The 19,143-nt window shown below is 34.6% G+C and overlaps 1 protein-coding gene across 7 annotated transcripts in view; it reads left to right on the top strand.

Moving 5' to 3' along the window:
- Window positions 1-19,143, top strand: part of TBC1D32 (TBC1 domain family member 32) — a 211,104-nt gene that overhangs the window by 79,673 nt on the left and 112,288 nt on the right. For all 7 annotated transcript variants that reach the window (XR_013381762.1, XR_013381757.1, XM_077901391.1 and 4 more), the window contains 2 exons: window positions 1,428-1,546; window positions 10,858-10,974. Coding sequence is in view for 5 of the 7 variants with exons in the window: in XM_077901391.1 (XP_077757517.1) it covers window positions 1,428-1,546; window positions 10,858-10,974 (236 nt within the window). In the remaining 2 variants the exon portion in view is untranslated. The remainder of the gene's footprint in view (window positions 1-1,427; window positions 1,547-10,857; window positions 10,975-19,143) is intronic.

The following is a 19,143-nucleotide window of genomic DNA, read 5'->3' as shown; positions in this document are numbered from 1 at the left end:
ATCTACTATGGATTAGATTTTTAAGAAGTTTAAACATTGCTAACTTAATATATCTTAAGGTTATCTAAACCCTGAACCGGAGACAAATCATACCTCTAATAGAGACGCTATGGTTATGTTTTTCAAAGCTTAGGGTTGATGAATTGTAACTTCACTGATCAAGACTGATTCTCTCTTTAATGAAAATATTTTACTATAATGTATCTTAAAACCTTTTGGCTAAACTAATTTTGAGTACTTGTATTATGAAACATGTTTCTTTAGCAGAAGTTGTCCTAAACTGAACCACTTATTTTTTTTCTTTTTAGCATAAAATCTAACATTGCCATACTCAGGGGCACATTATTGGAAGCATTTGGAGATTAGATTTAATCTCAGATTTACTTGTTGGTCAAGTCATTAAACTTCAAAGCCTCATAGTATCAAGTTTCTCATGAGAGGATTAAATGCAATATTTTTATAGACAATGGAAGGAAGACCAACACTGCTTGAGTTCCTATGATATCTTAGGGTACTATATTAGTAACTTTACATATATCATCCCATTTATACTTCATGGCAACCCTTGAATATAGTACTATTTCAGTTTTCAAAAGGGGGAACTGGTGCTCTAAGAAGTCAAGGGATTTGTATAAGGACATATAACTACTGAGCTGGCAGGTTTATAATTTTAACCCTGATATTCTTGATTTCAAAGCCTGCATTTTTTCTCTTACACCAGAGAAACCTTTCTGCTCTACTGTTATTATGAACTTACTGATTTTATGATTAGATGTTCTGTTTTATACTTTTTTAAAAATGTAATTTGAATCTTCATAAAAGAATATAATGGTCAGCCTTAATAATCATTTTCATTTAGATATATAGTATCTGACTCACGAGAATTTAAACTGTATTGAGCCAAAAGTTGTGTGAAATGAATTGTCTTAAGAATTATAAAAAAAGTTATATTAGAATAAGGAACACACACTCTTTAAGTGCATACCCTCCTTCCTGATATCTCCTACACATGCACACACACACAAGCACACACATGCATGCACATATATACCACCTTTCAGCTGCCTTTCATTGTTGGCCCATTTGCAGAGTAAAATGTAAACTTTTTTTTTTTTTTTTTTCCCAGAAAAACATACTCAGAAGTTGTTGGCCAGGGGATAAATACTAAGACTCAGAATTCAGTTCTCCAGGGAAATAGTGTCTTAGAATTTAATCATACAGTTTTATGACAGGGAGGTATCATGAAGGAATAATGAACCACAGGAGATATAATTTCTATCAAGGTTAGAGGTTATTTCTTACACAAGATATAATAAGTATGTGTCTTTTGTCACTGTGGACTAATTTTGTCAGAGGGATAATTATGTCTCTTCCATAATCCCCAGAAAAAGTATACTGTAAATATGATGTAAAATAATTCTCCTTAGGATTTATTAATGCACTTATAACTGAACTATGGGCCAATCTGGAATGTGGAAGAGATGATGTTAGAGTAACTCATCCCAGATCTACTCCAGTGGATCCTATTGACCGGAGCTGTCAGAAGGTAAGGAATGATTTGAGTATCTCTCTCAGAAATTCATGCAGGGGCGCCTGGGTGGCTCAGCAGTTGAGCGTCTGTCTTTGGATCAGGGCATGATCCTGGGATCCTGGATCAAGTCCCACATTGTGCTCCCTATGGGGAGCCTGCTTCTCCCTCTGCCTATGTCTCTTGCCTCTCACTCTGTGTCTCTCATGAATAAAGAAATAAAATCTTAAAAATAAATAAATAAAATTAAAAAAAAAATTACTTCATCCAGACTTTATCTGTATATAGTTGCAACCAGCAGCTTTTCCTAAGTTTCTCTTCTCTCCTTTATTTCATTTCTACATTTTTTATTTTTCCAAAACAAGTGGCCAGCACTACCAGTGTTCCATGAGAATTGCATTTTGCAAGAATATTTTCCTTTCACAATACTTTTACTGTAATTTTTCTCTTAATATAGAGTAACACACAGTAGACTTACTATGAAAAAACATCCCTCCCCCCGCCAAAACTCTAAATCAAAAGCCAGGGGACCAAAGTGGGGAAAAAAAAAAAAAAAAAAAAATATATATATATATATATATATATATATATATAGAAGCTTTTTGCCCTTGGATTTAAATTTAGTATAAAATTATCAGGATGGGCAGCTCCAGTGGCGCAGCGGTTTAGCGCCACCTGCAGCCCAGGGCGTGATCCTGGAGACCCTGGATCGAGTTCCACATCAGGCTCTCTGTATGATGGCTGCTTCTCCCTCTGCCTGTGTCTCTGCCTCTCTCTCTGTCTCTATGAATAAATAAATAAAATCTTTAAAAAAAAAGTTATCAGGATTATTTGAGGAGCAGTGGGCAGAGATAAGATGCTATCATTTAGAGTAATGTGCCAAAGAAAGAAAAATTCCGAAGTACTTCTTTAAGTACTTTATTATAACTCAGTGGCTTTTATGTATTTGACATATTTCCCAAATTTCACTAAAGTTAAATGATACAGTGATTCCTGACTTTGGCTTTATGGCAGCCTTGGATAGTTTCAAAGGATGTTATAAAATCTTAAAAAAATGAAATTCTGCTTTTTTATGATGGTAGACTAGTTCCCTCCAGTAAAAAACACAAACTCTGGAAAAACACTTATAAAACCAACTTGTTAAAAACACTGGAATGGCTAGAAAGAGACCAAAAAATGGAAGGGAGTCAGTAATGCATACGAAGATTGGTATTGCTTGAGATTCTGGATTTAACAGACTTTTGCCTGAGGGCAAGTACCAGTTGGTGCTCCACAGACAAATACCCATACTCTAACAACATTGAAAAAGCAGAAAAGTTTCAGGGCTACACAGGAGCTGGAAGATGGAAGAAGATCTCTGAAAAGATGTACTTAGGGGACACTTAAACTCTTTGTGTACACTATGCCAATATAAGACCCTCCCCTGAACTTGGACTGAACAAATGTCAGATGCTCTTTACCACAGAGGTCAGAGTTTAGAGTTTGAATTTGACATGTTAGCTATTAAAGTCAGCATTGGGGATGATATCTTTTACAATATATTGGACATAATCCATAATTACTAGACATATGAAGAATAAGATGTGATTTGAACAGAAAAAGGCAACTATTAGATGAGATTGAAATGATGAAATTGGAATAATCTATAAGAATTTTGAAGGAGTTTTTATAACTAGAATGCAAAGGAAAATATGCTTGTAATGAATGAACAAATTGGAAGTTGTAGTAGAGAAATAGAAACCGCATAAAAGAACTAGATAGAAATTCTAGAACTAAACACTTTATCTGAAATAATTTTCTAGACGAGCTTAACAGAATATTTAAATATGACAGAACAACAAGTCATGAACTTGAGATAGATCAGTAGAAATTATATAATCTGAAGAGCAGAGAGAAAAACTAGAGAGTACCTCTATGATTTGTGAGACCTTTATCAAAAGCTTTAATATGTTCAATTAGTATATCAGAAATAGAAGAGAAAGAGAATGGGACAGAAAGATATTGAACAAAAGCTAAATTTCCAAATATCTTGGAAAATGTAAATTTATAGATGAAGAAACTTAGTGAATCTCAAAGAAGACTATGCAAAGAATGCAAATACAAAGGAAACTGCAGCAAAGCTCATTATAGACATAAAAACTGCTGAAACCTAAAGATAAAGAAAAGAATCATGAAAGAAGCCATATAAAATCACACATACAGGGGAACAGCAGAAAAGTTTGCTGATGTCTCATTGGAAACTATGGAGGCCAGAAGAGAATAGAACATCTTTTGTGTGCCAAAAGGGGAAAGCCCAGTCAACCTAGAATTCTGTATCTAGCAAAAATAACCAAAGATAAAAGTGCAATAAACCTTAAAGTCTAAGAAAATATTTTACAGCAGACCTGCATTTTATTTAACACTAAGGGAATTTCTTCAGGTTGAAGGACAATGATACCAGATGGGTATTTGGATTTTCAGACTGAAAAGAAATTGCAAGAGGTGAGTGAGTATAAAAGTCTGTTGGGGTACCTAGGTGGCTCAGTCTGTTAAGCGTCCAGCTCTTGATTTCGGCTCAGGTCATGATCTCAGGTATATGAAATTGAGCCTTGTGTTAGGCTTGTGCTTAGTGCAGATACTGCTTGAGATTCTGTGTCTCGCTATCCCTTTGCCCTTACCCCTTGCTCAGGAGTGCTCATGTGCTCTGTCTCTCTCTCTCAAATAAATAAATAAATAAATAAATAAATAAATAAATAAATAAATAAAATCTTTAAGAAAACCCTGTTTTTCTCTTAATGTCTTGTAAATACGTAAGACTCTTTATTTATTTAAAGATTTTATTTATTCATGAGAGACACAGAGAAAGAAAGGCAGAGACACAGCCAGAGGGAGAAGCAGGCTCCATGCAGGGAGCCTGACGTGGGACTTGATTCCGGGTCTCCAGGATCAGACTCTGGGCTGAAGGCAGCGCTAAATCGATGAGCCACCTGGGCTTCCCAAGACTCTTTAAAAGAAAACTATGACATATAGTGGGATTTATTTTATACTTAGGGGTAATATACATGACAGGTCTACTACACAGGGTAAGCAAATATATAATGGTATGCAGATCTATGTGGTTTCAAGATTCTTAAATTTTACATTAAGTAGAACAATAATAATTTTTAATCCGTAGAAAATATTTTTATTTTAAAGTTGGGATTTTATTTAACTTCTTTGGCTTTGAATTAGAAATGTCTGTATAAACTAATGGTTAATTTCTGTTAAAAAATGTGTATTCTTCTAAACTATGAACTGAATTATCTAGAAATAACTCATAGCAAACATTCTTATTGTCCAGCTTACAGTTCTAAATATTGCTCTGTAATGACTTGGGATTTAATTTTACTTTTGGGATTTAATTTTACTGTCTTTTAAATTATAGAAAACAATAATGTGGCCTCAGTATATAGTGAGGTACACTAAATTTATATCCAGTCCAGCCTCCTCTTATTTCTCATAGCTGTGTTTTAGAATATGATAGACAATATGGCTATATTTATTTATAGCTTTTACATATATTTATATTTATTTATAGCCATGTGGCTATATAAACCTACTTAAAACCAAAATTAAAAATTCAGTCCCTCAGGTCCATTTAATCATATCTTAAGTGTTCAGTAGCCACATGTAGTTAGTGATTGTTGCATAGTTCAAATAATAAAACATTTCCAACACCACAGAGAGTCCTATTGGACAGCTGACCTGGAAAAACCACTAAATAAGATGCAAAAAGATAGAACTAGAATAAAAATCTAAAAATAACCCCAAAATACAGAGAGGGAAGAGTAAGGGAACAGAAGAGGGGTGGGGAAAAAAGCCAAATAGTAAAATAGTAGTGCTAATCAATAACTGCATTACATGTAAGAGACTAAATAATTAAAATGCAGATTTTCAGAATAAGACCCAAATATATATTATTTCTAAGAAATTCACTTTAATGAAAAAGACACTAATAAATTGAAAGTCAATGAATAAAAAAAGAGGAAAATATATATTAGGAAACTGCAGTAGCCTTATTTAATGTCAGAGAGAGAGAGAAAATAAAATAATGTCAGATTAAGAAACATTTGAACATAATATGTAAATGTATCAGGAAGATATAATAATGATAAATTAGTTATGATCCTAGAAATGAGATTAAAAATATATGAAGTATTAAAATAACTTAAGGAAGAAATAGGCAAATGTAACAGTTGAAGATGTTAACATTCCTCTTTCAGCAATTGATGTAACATCTTTCTGGCTGTTCTCAGGCACATGATACCAATATCACTAGTTATCACTTGATCTAATTGTTCTTTATAGAATACTATATTCAGTGACTGCAGAACACATATTCTTTTCAAGAGTACTTAGCATGCTTACCAAGAGACTTGCTGAGTTAGAGTGTTAAGTCTACATAAATTTAAAATAATTGGAATAATACAAATTATGTTCTGTGACTACAGTGAATTTAAGTATCATAAGCTAGAAACTATAAAAGCCCAAATATTTGGAAATACACCTCTAAATAAACACACAGCTCAAAGAAGTTATAAGGGAAATTAGGAAATATTTTAAAGCAGGAAATAAAAATAAAATAGAAAATTTGCAAATGTAGCTGAAGTAGTGTTAAGAGGCATATTTATAATATTTATATTAGAAATATCTAAAATCAGTGAGTCAAGTTTTCACTCTAAGATACTAGAAAAAAAATAAATTCTACCCAAAGCACATGGAAGAAAGAAAATAATAAACATTAGAGCAGAAATCAATGAAACAGAGAAAAAGACAAATGAGAAAAGTGACAAACCAAAAGTCGATACTTGGAAATGATTATTAAAAAAATAATAAGCTCCTGGCTAGACTGATCAAGAAAATGAGAGACCCAAAGTTAATCAAGAATAAAAGAAGAGTTTCACTGAAGATCCTGTAGTTATTAAGGAATAATAAAAATATTGTAAGCTTTATGCTATAATTTAAATAAGATAAAATTGGCAAACTTCTTAAATATGCTTACCCAAACTCACCCAGTATAAAATAGAAAATCTGAATAGCTATGTATTTGTTCAAGAAATCGAATTCATTTACCAAAATACATAGCGCTGCATGGTTTCCCTGGTGAATTCTATGAAACTCTTATAGGAGAAAGAACACCACTACAATGGGGATGCCTGGGTGGCTCAGCAGTTGAGCATCTGCCTTTGGCTCAGGGCGTGATCCCAGGGTTCGGGATCGAGTCCCTCATTGGGCTTCTTGTGGGGAGCCTGCTTCTCCCCCTGCCTGTGTCTCTGCCTCTCTCTCTCTCTCTTTGTCTCTCATGAATAAATAAATAAAATCTCACCCCCCCCCCCCCCCACTAATCTCATACAGGCTTTTTCACAAACAGAGGTGAAAGAATCAGTTACTAACTTATGTGATGAGGCCAGCGTAATATTGATATGGATGAGACTAAACTGTTACAAAAAAAAAAAAAAAAGACAAATATATCTGAGTATAAACTTAAATATTTAACAATATATTTTCAAATTGTATATAGTGATATATTAAAGGACCTATCTTTTTTTTTAAGATTTATTTATGATAGACATAGAGAGAAAGAGAGGCAGAGATACAGGAGGAGGGGAGAAGCAGGCTCCATGCCGGGAGCCCGATGCGGGACTCGATCCCGGGACTCCAAGATCGCGCCCTGGGCCAAAGGCAGGCGCCAAACCCCTGAGCCACCCAGGGATCCCCGGACCTATCATTTTTTATGATTGAGTGGGATTTATCCCAAACAACAGAAAGTTGGTTTCTCAGTCTGAAATGAGACTATAATTCTTTTTATTAACAAAATAATAAAGATTCATATAATGATTTCAGTAGACATGGACACATGATTTGCCAAAATTAATGCCAATTTATGATATAAAAACTTGGCAGATTTTGTTCAATCTGATAAATACTATCCATCAAAAATATGAATCTCATATTTAATGGTGAAATACTGGACCTAAAATGGATTCACTCTCACTAATTTAACATTGTATTAGGTCTTAGTGCTGTAAGGCAAGAAAAAAAAATAGGAAGGCTTAGACTGGAAAGTTGTAAAATTAATTTAAAATGGTTGGATTTTCTTATCTCAAACTTTCCTTTTTTTATAATAACTTTCTGATTTCTGCATTAGACACTTAAAAATATATTTTTGGTATATTAAGTATAATTGATATTATTCTTAGAACCCCAAATCTTAATTTCTTTACCCCAAGTATTGTCTACTCTCAAAACCCTTTTCCTTTATAGCTTTCTATCTGTAAGGTAAAATGAAATTCCCATTACTATTTCGGAAAAACCTTGTTCTTTTTCCTAGAGGATAAAGGTAGTACTCATTAACATAGCACATCTCCTGTCTACCTGCCTGCTACTTTGCAGTCATAGCTCTCACCTCCCCTGCTTTGCCTTAGTATCATCCTCCAATCCATCCTCTCCATAGTGTGATACCATCAGGTCATTTAGAGAACCATTTTAAATGCTCTAATGGTGTATTTGTCCTATATTACAGTATGAGTCCTTGAGGGCAGGGACCAATTCTTTACTCATTCATATTTTTATTCTTAGCATCTGGCATAATTGCTGATAAGCAGCTGGTGTTAAAGTATTTTGAATTAATAAGTGAATCAATGATCATTATCAACCTGAAGGAGTTTTAATTCATAAGAAAGTGTTTGATTTTGGTTAATTTTAAAATGCTTTATTCTCAAAATATATCAAATATTTGACCTTTAATTAATTTTCTTACTATTACCTTACAAAACTTTATTTTCTTCAAGACATGGAAGTAAAATGTTTTGTGCTCATATAAAGTTTAGGATAATTAATGTTTGATATTAGCAATATCTTATGTTTCTATGGGAACTCATTTTCTTGAGTTATGTAAGTATTAAGACATCACAGTTTTATAAAAAGTATGCTAATGTTTTTTAAAAATGCTTATTATATGAAAAGTGGATTTTTCTCCTAGAGACAAGCTGCTGAAATCTTCTCAAGTTTCTTTAAAATTGTTTAGTTTTGTTTCAATATAATTACTGAATTATTTTTACCTTAAGTACCGTATCAGAAGTTTTCACAATTCTACGTGCTCTAGATCGTTTTATTCCTTAGATGGAGGTAGGGGGGTTTCATGTTTACCCATGGAAATAATATAAAAACTCTCAGTATGGTATTGATACAGATTTGTAAAAACCAAGTACCTTTATAGACAGTGTCAGATGTCCAGATGAACATTTATTGAAAGTTTTTTTTTGTAATCTGTCATGTCTACAGTAGATGGGAAGGATATTTTAAAAAAGACTCATTTATAACTCTCTAAATTTCGGTTAATACTAAACATTTATTAAATATTTACATGTTTAAATTATAAAGCATTTCCTATTTATTTTTAACTTATCTTATTTTTTCAGAGAATATATGAATAATAAAAATATAAACCTATCTTAATTATCTTTGTAGTAACACCTTAATGATTGGTGAATTTTTCCTAGGTGGCTTCCTAAGTGGCCATGAACTCTCTAGTTTCCCTGCTGTTCATTTTATGTATAATTAATTGACATAGTTCTTAAACATCCTTTCTTTGATACCAGTTGGTGATGTTTTTATTTTCTCTTTGAACAGTTTTTGCATAGTATTCTTTAGATAAGCATTCAGTAAGTGGCAACTAGGTTATTACATTTGGACATTCTGCTTTCTGATAACTATTATCCAAATGATACTACTTTTAAATCGGGAGTATGTGAATTAGTTCCTTCTTAGAAGTATTTAGAAGTTCCATCTTCACTTTTGGAATATTCATGGGAAGAAATGGAAGCTTTTAAAGAATTCATTTTTCATTCTACAACAACATTTGTTAAAACCAGCTGTTAAATATATTCATTCTAACCACTGTTACTTGTTAAGGAATATTGCATTTGGTATAATAAGGGTGGAGGTGGGGATAAAATAGACTATACCTTACAAGTCCTCAAACAAGGACTATGTAGCACAGGTGACATTGTTAAATAGTGTCTGAAGAGTATACTGGGATTTGTAATGAGTAACTTAGCCTGAAAATAAGAAAATGCCAATTAGTTCTGCTGCCAAGCGTCTGATTGCGTGTCTGGCGGAATCACTTAACTTCTCTGGTCTCTGGTTTTTTCAGCTATTACGTGAGAGATTGGATTAACTTTTAAATTTTATCGTGTTCTGATTATAGTGAGAATTCTTAATTTGATTATGAAATTTTCTTAATCCACTTAAAACATTTTTTAAATGACAAGCAGAAAACTTAATAGTTAATAAGCAGAAAGCTTAAATAAATACAATTAACACAATAACGTGAAACCTATACAAGTATTAGCAGAATACAGGATTTCTAGGGTGAATAGAGTTCATTAGAAAGCCTTCTAGAAAAAAAAATGTGGCAAGTTTATGAAGCAGGATACTTAGTAAGTGGGAAGGCAGGAGTATGTTGGTAGGGTAAAAAGGTTTGCATATGTGGCAGTTATTTGAAGGAGACTACAGGCAGATTGAATTGACTGAAGTAGTGACTTCCTGCTGAGGAATAATGGAAAACAAGGCTTTTGACACTGTGAAGAGAAGAAAGATGTTAATTAGTAGAAGTGCTTTGAAAGAGTTTAGGCTTGATAGTGATAAGTAACCACTGCATGCATTTGTGCAGGGGATCCAGAGTGAACTGTGCCTGAGAAAAAAATGTTCAAGCTGCTTTTAGTAAGATGAAATGAGAGTGAGAGCTTAAAAACCTCCTGGAGAGATTAACTTGTTAAGATTGCACCAGAAAATGATCTGGTGTTGATAGGGAAATCTATGGCTTTTTTTTTTTTTTTCCAGTGGCTTTTTAAAATGAATGGTAATATTTGGGTTAGTTGGATTTCCAGTGAATGTAGTTTAAGGGATAAAGATAGCCTGTCACCTGAGAGAATATATAGAATTTATTATCTATTGCTTCAGAGGCCCACAGTGTTATTCTCTTGTATTTCTTACACAATACCAATAATGAGAAAGATGGATCATTTAATTTTTTTTCTCAAAAACACATTTTTCAAGAGATACAAGACATTTTAAAACATTTTCCAACTCCTATATATTCTAATTGTTATGCATTGTCAGCACACAGATTATTGTTGATGTTAGCTGTTTGGTATTTAACATCTATATATTTCACATTTATGTAGGTTAATGAGGCTTATTTTAAAAAATTAACCCTCATTAGAGTATGATGTAAAACTACATTGTAGATATGGTTTAAAAAAGAATGCACTATTTAAATGACAGTGTTTTCTTTCTCCCCTGCCTAGTCTTTTCTAGGACTGGTGAACTTGTTACCTTATCCTGCTGTTTATGAGCTGGTGGGCAATCAAGATCTTCCTAACAAAGCAGAATATTCTCTTCGTGAAGTCCCAACATGTGTTCTTGTAAGTCATTTTTTTTTAATCTTTACCTTTTATAAATGATACTTGAGATCTGTAGTAAAATGAAGTTTGACAGAAAGAACATTATTTAATGGTATTCAAAGGCTAATTTATTTACCCATGGAATATCAGCTCTGAATTATTTGTGCATGGGATTTTTGGTTCAGGTCACCTAGAAGTTACAGCACCTCTTGGAATACAAGGTCAGTTCTCCCCCATCAGGAAAGAAACTTGGCATAAACAGAAATATGTATATGAATGATTTTTAGATGGTTTATGTTACTACTTACACCAGTATTGCTTCTTCACTGGCTAGGATAATTAGGATTAAACCATATCCAAGGAGTCCAGCTCATTTCCTGCCTATACTTTAATGAACTACATATTATTGCCCCATGAGGGCAGTATATACATATTTATATGAGACTTTTTCCATAATCATACTCCCAAATGGGTAACTTGTTTTAATCACTTAAGGATATTTAGTTTCTTATCTTTGGATAAGTTTAAGAATTAAACACATAAAATAATGTGCATTTACACATTCATAAAGAATTATTTAATTAACAGTGAAATTCTCTTGATGATTCTTATTTTCTGGTCACTTTGTCCTGTGTGTTACTGTTTTTTCTATAGTTTTGCCCATTTGAATATTTTTAATTCTTGTTAATCCTAAACATTTACATTTTTAAAAAGATTTTATTTTTTTTATTTGAGAGAGATAGAGTGAGAGAGAACACCAGCAGAGGGAGGGTACAAGGGGCGGGAGAAAGCAAGCTCTCCACTGAGCAGGGAGCTGAAGGCAGGACTCCTTCCCAGGACCCTGGGATCAGGACCTGAGCCTAAGGCAGATGCTTAACTGACTGAGCAACTCAGGTCCCTCTAAACATTGTAATTCTCTAAAACTTTCTCTACTTTGGAAATATTTTGATAATTTTATGAATGAAATATAAAGATAGGTACTTCTAATGTTGAATTTTTGGTTTATATTCTCTTTTCCTTGAAGTGTTTCAATTTTACTTTATGCTTACTTATATCTTGGCATTTCTTAAGTAGTTTTATGTTTAGCCATTTATGTGTCTGTCTCCCCTGCTATGCTGTGAGTCCCTGAGAGCAAGTAGGATATCTTAGTCATCCTTAGCATCTAGCACATACCAGATGTCCAGTGAATGGTTTTTTAAAACTATTCCTGAAATTATTGCCTTTGTTGAAATTAGTTATGGGAAATGGATATTAATTAGTTGGTTATTTAATCTAGAACAGTGGCTTAGATGTTTGTTCTCAAGTTTTCATGGATATCTATAGTGCCTATTTAAAGATTATCTTTTTACTTAGGGAAGGGTTGGTCTTTTAGTCTTAAAACACTTAAACGACTTCCTTGACGTGCTGTATCTTCTTTTAGCTACCATCCTATGGTTTGTTTTGTTTTGTTTTGGGGTTTTTTTTGGCCCTCCCTCCCTACCCATCACCAAAAAAATTTTCTTCCCTCAGGAAGTCTTTACTTACACTTGAAATCTCTATTTTTTTCTCTTCTGTCAACTCTGGAAACCACTTTAATCTGGCCTCTTGCTCAACTACCAAACTGAAATTGTTCTGCCCAAACTCACTGATAAATACATAATTTCCTAATCCAGTGGACCCCTCACCCCCCTGCTTCCTCTGACTGCATTTACCGCCTTGGAGCAGTGGGCACAGCTGATGCACTGCAACATGTCACTCTCTCCTGTGTCTGTGGTTCTGGTTCTGGTTCTCTTCCAGCTCCTGTGGTCTCTCCTGTGTGATCTCCTTTGTGGACTCTTCTCTGCCTTCTGTCTTCCAGATTGATCTCATCCATTACGTCTTCCAGATTGATCTCATCCATTACTGTAACTGTAGTTATATCCTGATAATTCTGAACTATATTGCTCACCTGACTATCAAATCTATACTCAGATTTCTACCAGATAGTGGACATCTGGAACACTTGTGAGCATCTTAGTCTTACACTTCTAGAACTGAATATAATGTTTTTTTCTCTATTTTATTTTATTATTTTTTATTTTTAAAGATTTATTTATTTATTTATGATATACATGGAGGGGAGGGACAGAGATACAGGAGGAGGGAGAAGCAGGCTCCATGTCGGGAGCCCGACGTGGGACTCAATCCCGGAACTCCAGGATCGCGCCCTGGGCCAAAGGCAGGCGCCAAACCGCTGAGCCACCCAGAGATCCCTTTTTTCTATTTTAAATCAATTCCATCTCCTATTTTCCTGTCTCAGCATATGGACCATCATCCACACAGTTGAATGAGCTAGAAACCTGGAAGTCATTGTTGACTTTTCTTTCTGTATATGCAATTAATCACCATGTATAGATTTTTGTCTCCTAATAGCTACATCTTGCTTACTTTTTAAAATTCCTATCAAGATCACCTTAGCTCAGACCCTCATTTGTTGTCTAGATTACTTCAGTGAGACCCTGCTTTTTTTTTTTCTCACAGTCTCAGCTTGTAATTTATCCTCACACTGATTAATTCTCAAAGTGGTCCTTTAGAAATGAAAACGTGATGTAGTAGTTCTACTTAAAATCTTAGCTGATTTCCCTTTGTTTCCATGTGTAGCCATACTCCTTTGCATGACACACAGCTTCTTCTTGTTTCTCACTGCCTTTTTTTTTTCTCTTGTCACCTTTCACTCTCAGACTTTCAGGGTCTTTGGACAACTTTCTTCCTTTCTCTGGGGTCTGGAAGCTATGTAACTGTGCCTTTTGGTTAGATACTGTCTCCTCATTTTTCATGCTTTACCCTTTCTATGAGGTCCTCTCATACTACACATTATTGAATAATTATTTTTGCATTTGTCTCTCCTAATAGATTATAAAATCTGAGAGGAGAGGAACTATGTTGTGTCTTTTGCCTGGAAAGTCTAGCAAGTTGTTGTTTTGTTTTTCTTTAGCTACTGTGAGCATGGTACATTCTCAGTAACTGTTTTATTAATTATTTGATAGGCTTTTAATGAGGTTGGCCCTTCTTAGGCTTTATTCAAAAGAATTTAAATTCAATATCTTTCTGTTTTCTTTGGGAGTCCTGTGGCAGGAACCCTAGGAAATTAAACTGAGGAGCCGTGTGCGCGCGTGTGTGTGGGTGTGTGTGTGTGTGTGATTGACAACACACATTCATGTGTAGGCTTTGTTTTGGGGATGCTTTTAAATTTGCATTTAAAAAATGGTATAATGAACTCCTATATACCCCATGCTGAACTCTAGCTTTCAACTGCATTGTCAGTGTTCTTCCATCTATTCCCCTACTCTTATCCAGTTTCCTCTCCTTTACTTCTACATTTTTCTCTCCTGGAGAATTATAAAGCTTATTTTAAGCATAATGTCAATTTATCTGTAAATAATTTATTATGCATCTCTAATAAAGCCCTCTGGATTTTGTTTTGTTTTTTTGCTTTTGTTTGAATTACCACCTTATAAACCATTGTGGCTTTAATCATATCTAAACTGTTAACTATAATCCCTTAATATTATGTGGTCTATATTGAAGTTTCTTTTTTCTCGAAGATGTTTTCTTTTTTTTTTTTTTAATAATTGGTCAAGTTATGATTCAGGCAAGGTCCATACATTGCAGTCATTATATATTTTTGATCCTTTTACATCTTTTTTTCTAAGACAATTCTCTTTGTTTCCGTGCCCTTGATTTATTGGAAAAACTGGGTTATTTGTCCTGGTTTGCATTGATTCACTGCTTCACTAGGAGATGTGAAATGGTGATTCTAGTTTTCCATTCTTTTTGTATTTAACTGGAATTATTTAATAAGGGAAACCCTGAAAAAAGGTTTTTTTTTTTTTTTTTTTTGAATAGCATAAATGCTTGACGATTTATAAATTCTCAGAGTAGTGAATTGGTCTAATAATCCCTAAAAGGGATGTCTTTATTATTATCATTATAAGCTTCTAGTTTTTATAGGTGTGTGTTTCTAATCCAGTGATGTTAGTCATTATTACTTTTTTTTTGTCATTATTACTTTTGATAATCAAAATGTTCTTTTGGCTATTGAGTCCTTTTGACATGCAGTTATTCCTGTTTGATATATTTCTTTCTCATGTAAGATGTTCCAGGGTCATTGTATATTTACTGGCCCAGTCCTGGAATAGGCCATCTTCAAAGAGTTGTTCCTTTTACTAGGAATTGCTATTTAGAAACTATAACCTGGACACTAGAAATGTTCATTGTTTAGGGTTGTCACTATTTCTAGTCCTTTCAGTGGACAGCTGAGGAGAATAAGTATTTTTTTAAAGATAAATGATCATGAGCATATATTGATAGTTTTTCTTATATTTTTCTCTTTTACTAAAAAGCTGGGTTACTAATGACATGAACAAAACTACTTATTTTCTTTTATAGTACAATGTACATATAATAGTTTCGGAATAAAATAAGATTAGTGCGTGCATATTGACATTTCATTTCTGTTAGTTTTGTTCTTAGAGTGTATGCTACCAGAGATTTATAATCAAAATACTGTATTTTAAAGTCATTTGAAGTAAGTTAAATCTCTATTTTACCTCTTTATGCCACTAATTTGATAGGTTTGTTTTAGAGTGTTCTAAATTGAGAGATTGTTTTACCTTGTATTAATTTTGTCTTTTCAATTATTACATGATTAAACATTTTTTATAATAAATTTATTTTTTATTGGTGTTCAGTTTGCCAACATACAGAATAACACCCAGTGCTCATCCCGTCAAGTGCCCCCTTCAGTGCCCGTCACCCATTCACCCCCACCCCCCGCCCTCTTCCCCTTCCACTACCCCTAATTCGTTTCCCAGAGTTAGGAGTCTTTATGTTCTGTCTCCCTTTCTGATATTTCCCACACATTTCTTCTCCCTTCCCTTATATTCCCTTTCACTATTATTTATATTCCCCAAATGAATGAGACCGTATAATGTTTGTCCTTCTCCCATTGACTTATTTCACTCAGCATAATACCCTCCAGTTCCATTCTTTTAAAACATGTGACTCCAGTATATAACAAGGTATATTAACAGAATGTGCTTACATAATTAATCCCTTTTGTCCTTTCTCCCCATATGTTTTGATCTTCAATATAATAGCCACTAGCTCCATGTGGCTATTTAAATTTAAATTAGTTGCAACTAAATAAAGTTTGAAGTTTCTTTCCTTTAGGTACTATCCACATTTCAAGGTTCCAATTGCCATTAGCCATAGGTGGCCAATGGCTACCACATTGGATAGCTCACACAACATTTCCATTGTTGCAGAATGTTCTGCTTTATAGCACTGCCTTATACCTAACACTTTTTGTTAGTTTTTGGTTTATCCTTCAGCTGTTATTTTATAGCTGTTACTTTAAAAAACAATGTATGGGGTGCCTGGGTGGCTCAGTCCATTAAGCCTCTGCCTTCAGCTCAGGTCATGATTCCAGGGTCCTGGGATCAAGCCCTACATTGGGCTCCCTCCCTGTTCAGTGGAGAGCCTGCTTCTCCCTCTCCCTCCGCCTGCGGCTTCCACTCCCCCTGCTTGTTTTCTCTCTCTCTTTCTGTGTCAAATAAATAAAATCTTTAAAAAATGTATTTTCTTTTCCTCTAGACTTAAGCAAAAGATAGTATGCTCTAAACACTGGCCTGTCTCTGCGTTTTTCTTTTAATTTTGTTAACTTTGAGATTAGTGCATACCAGTATTTGGGCTCTTCCTTTATCCCCCCCCCCCCCCTTTTTTTTTAATGAATGCATGGTCCACTGTTGTGGATGTGCTACAGTTTATTCATCCAGTCATCTGTTGGTGGATCCTGGGTTCTTTAAGGTTTTTGCTATTATAAGCTATGCCAAAATCAATAGCTTGGTTCATACTTGTATATTCCAGTGTGCCTATATATTTTTTCTATTGTTGCATAACAGATTGCTACAAACTTAGCAAATTAAAACCACCGATTTATGAGCTCACTGTTTTGTACATCAGAAGTCTGGCACTGTGTACCTGGATTTTCTGCTCAGAGTATCATAAGCCGAAATCAAAGATGTTGGCCAGGCTAAGTGCTCATCTGAGGCCTTGGGGAAAAATGGAATTCCAAATTAATTCTTGGCAGAATTCAGTTTCTTAGGTTGTAGGACTAAAGTGCCTGGTTTTCTGCTGGCTGTCAGCCAGGAGTTGCTCCTGGGTCTTTGTCCTGTGGCCCCCTCCATTTCAACTGTGAACAGCCTCCCTCATGTCAAATCCTTTTCATGCTTTGAATCTCTTGATTTCCTCTTCTGTGAGCAGCCTAAGAAAATTCTTTGCTTTTAAATGGCTCTTGTGATGATATCAGAGCCTCTCAGATAATCTCCTATTTTAAAATCAATTAAGGACTTTTAAAAAAATCTCTTCACAGCAATATATGCATTAGTGTTTAAGGCCTGAGAATCTTGGGGGCTCTTAAATTCTGTCTACTATAGTATCTTTGGGCTAGATTTCTAGAAGAGGGATCACTGGGTTGAAAGGTAAATTCGTATATAATTTTAGTATATATTACTAGATTTCTTTTTTTTCTAAAGATTTTATTTATTTGAGAGAGAGAGCATGAATGGGGGAGGAGGAGCAGAGGGAAAAAGAGAAGCAGACTCTCTGCTGAGCAGGAAGCCAGACCTGGGGCTCTGTCCCAGGACCTGGAGATCATGACCTAACCTGAAGATGATTTTAACCAACTGAGCCACCCAGGTGTCCCTGTCATTAGATTCCTATTCACAGGGACTAATCTTTATGTTTTCCCATCAATGAAATATAGTAGTGACTACTTTCTAGCAATCTCATTAAGAAGTTTATGTGATCAGAGGTTTATTTAAATTTTTTGTTGTAAAAGATTTTATTTATTCATGGGAGATACAGAGAGAAAGAGAGGCAGAGACACAGGCAGAGGGAGAAGCAGGCTCCATGCAGGGAGCCTGATGTGGGACTCAATCTGGGTCTCCAGGGTCATGCCCTGGGCCAAGGGCAGCGCTAAACCGCTGAGCCACCTGGCTGCCTCCCAATTTTTTTTTTTATCGGAGGTTTAGATATCTGTCTGACAGGAGAAGAGTATTAAGGTATGTTTTTCTTGTGAACAGCACATTTTTTTTTATGTGTGTCATGACCTTCGACTTCTCAGTGGTGTTTCAATTTATTTTTATTACTTTTCTATTTGTGTTCTTTTTCATAGTTTTGAGGAATTCTTTGTTGTTTAGAGGTGTTAGACTTTAACTTCTCATGATTTCATATCAAGCATCTACCAAAACCTGGGCTGCAAACAGCTCTCAAGTTGCACTTTAGTGAGTTAAAGGTCAAGGACACAAAATATTCTCTCTTTCTGACACATACAATCTTTGATTGGCTTTCAGTTCCTATCACTTAATTTGCAGTTACATAAGTGATTGTATTAGGTAGGACCCCTTTGATTGTTGGAGAAACTCAGTTTGAATTAGTTTCAGCAGAAGAGGAAGTTTATTGACCTACATTAAGAAAATCTGTTGGCTCTAATAAACATCTGCATCTTGTGCAGAGTCATGAGGTGGGAGATAACTGGGAAACTGTGGATGCCTGTAGCAAAGACAGGAGTAATCCATGTTCTTAACAAGAAGTGATAGCGAATTATCGTTCCCTTAGCATAACTGAGGAGTATAAACAGTGAATTAACCTAAGGGAGAACTTGCTTATTATCAGATCTGACTACCTTGGAATTCTGTGAGTTCCTCGTCCTGAGTTCTTGGTTGAGATACTACAGATCAGATCCAAGAACCTGTTGGATGGGAATAGTATCCAACCTTTCAGCTCTTTTTCAACCCTGAGAGTATGGTTACAGTATTTAGTATAGTGCCTGGCACACAGTAGATGTGCAGTATATGCTAAATAAATATTTGCCACAGGAGCAAAGAACAAAACCAAAAGCAGGGACAAGTGGAAGTAGAACTTCAAATGTGGTCAGGTTCACATCTGTCTGTGTGTCTGTCATCTTTCCTGTTACTGCCCTCTGTCTTGGCTTTATTGAAAGCTATGCATAGTGTAGTGATTAGGAGTTTGTATTCTGAAGCCAGACTGCCTGGATTAGATACCATCTTCCATGTACAAACTATGTGACTTCAGGCAAGATAAACATTAATTTTCTGTTAAGAGAGAAAATAACATTCCTTTCCCAGGGTTGTGAGAATTAAATGAAAT

The sequence above is a fragment of the Canis aureus genome, chromosome 1 (assembly GCF_053574225.1).
Source record: "Canis aureus isolate CA01 chromosome 1, VMU_Caureus_v.1.0, whole genome shotgun sequence".
NCBI lineage: Eukaryota > Metazoa > Chordata > Mammalia > Carnivora > Canidae > Canis > Canis aureus.
Note: the sequence above shows the minus strand (reverse complement) of the source record. Positions and strands in the feature narration are given on the sequence as shown.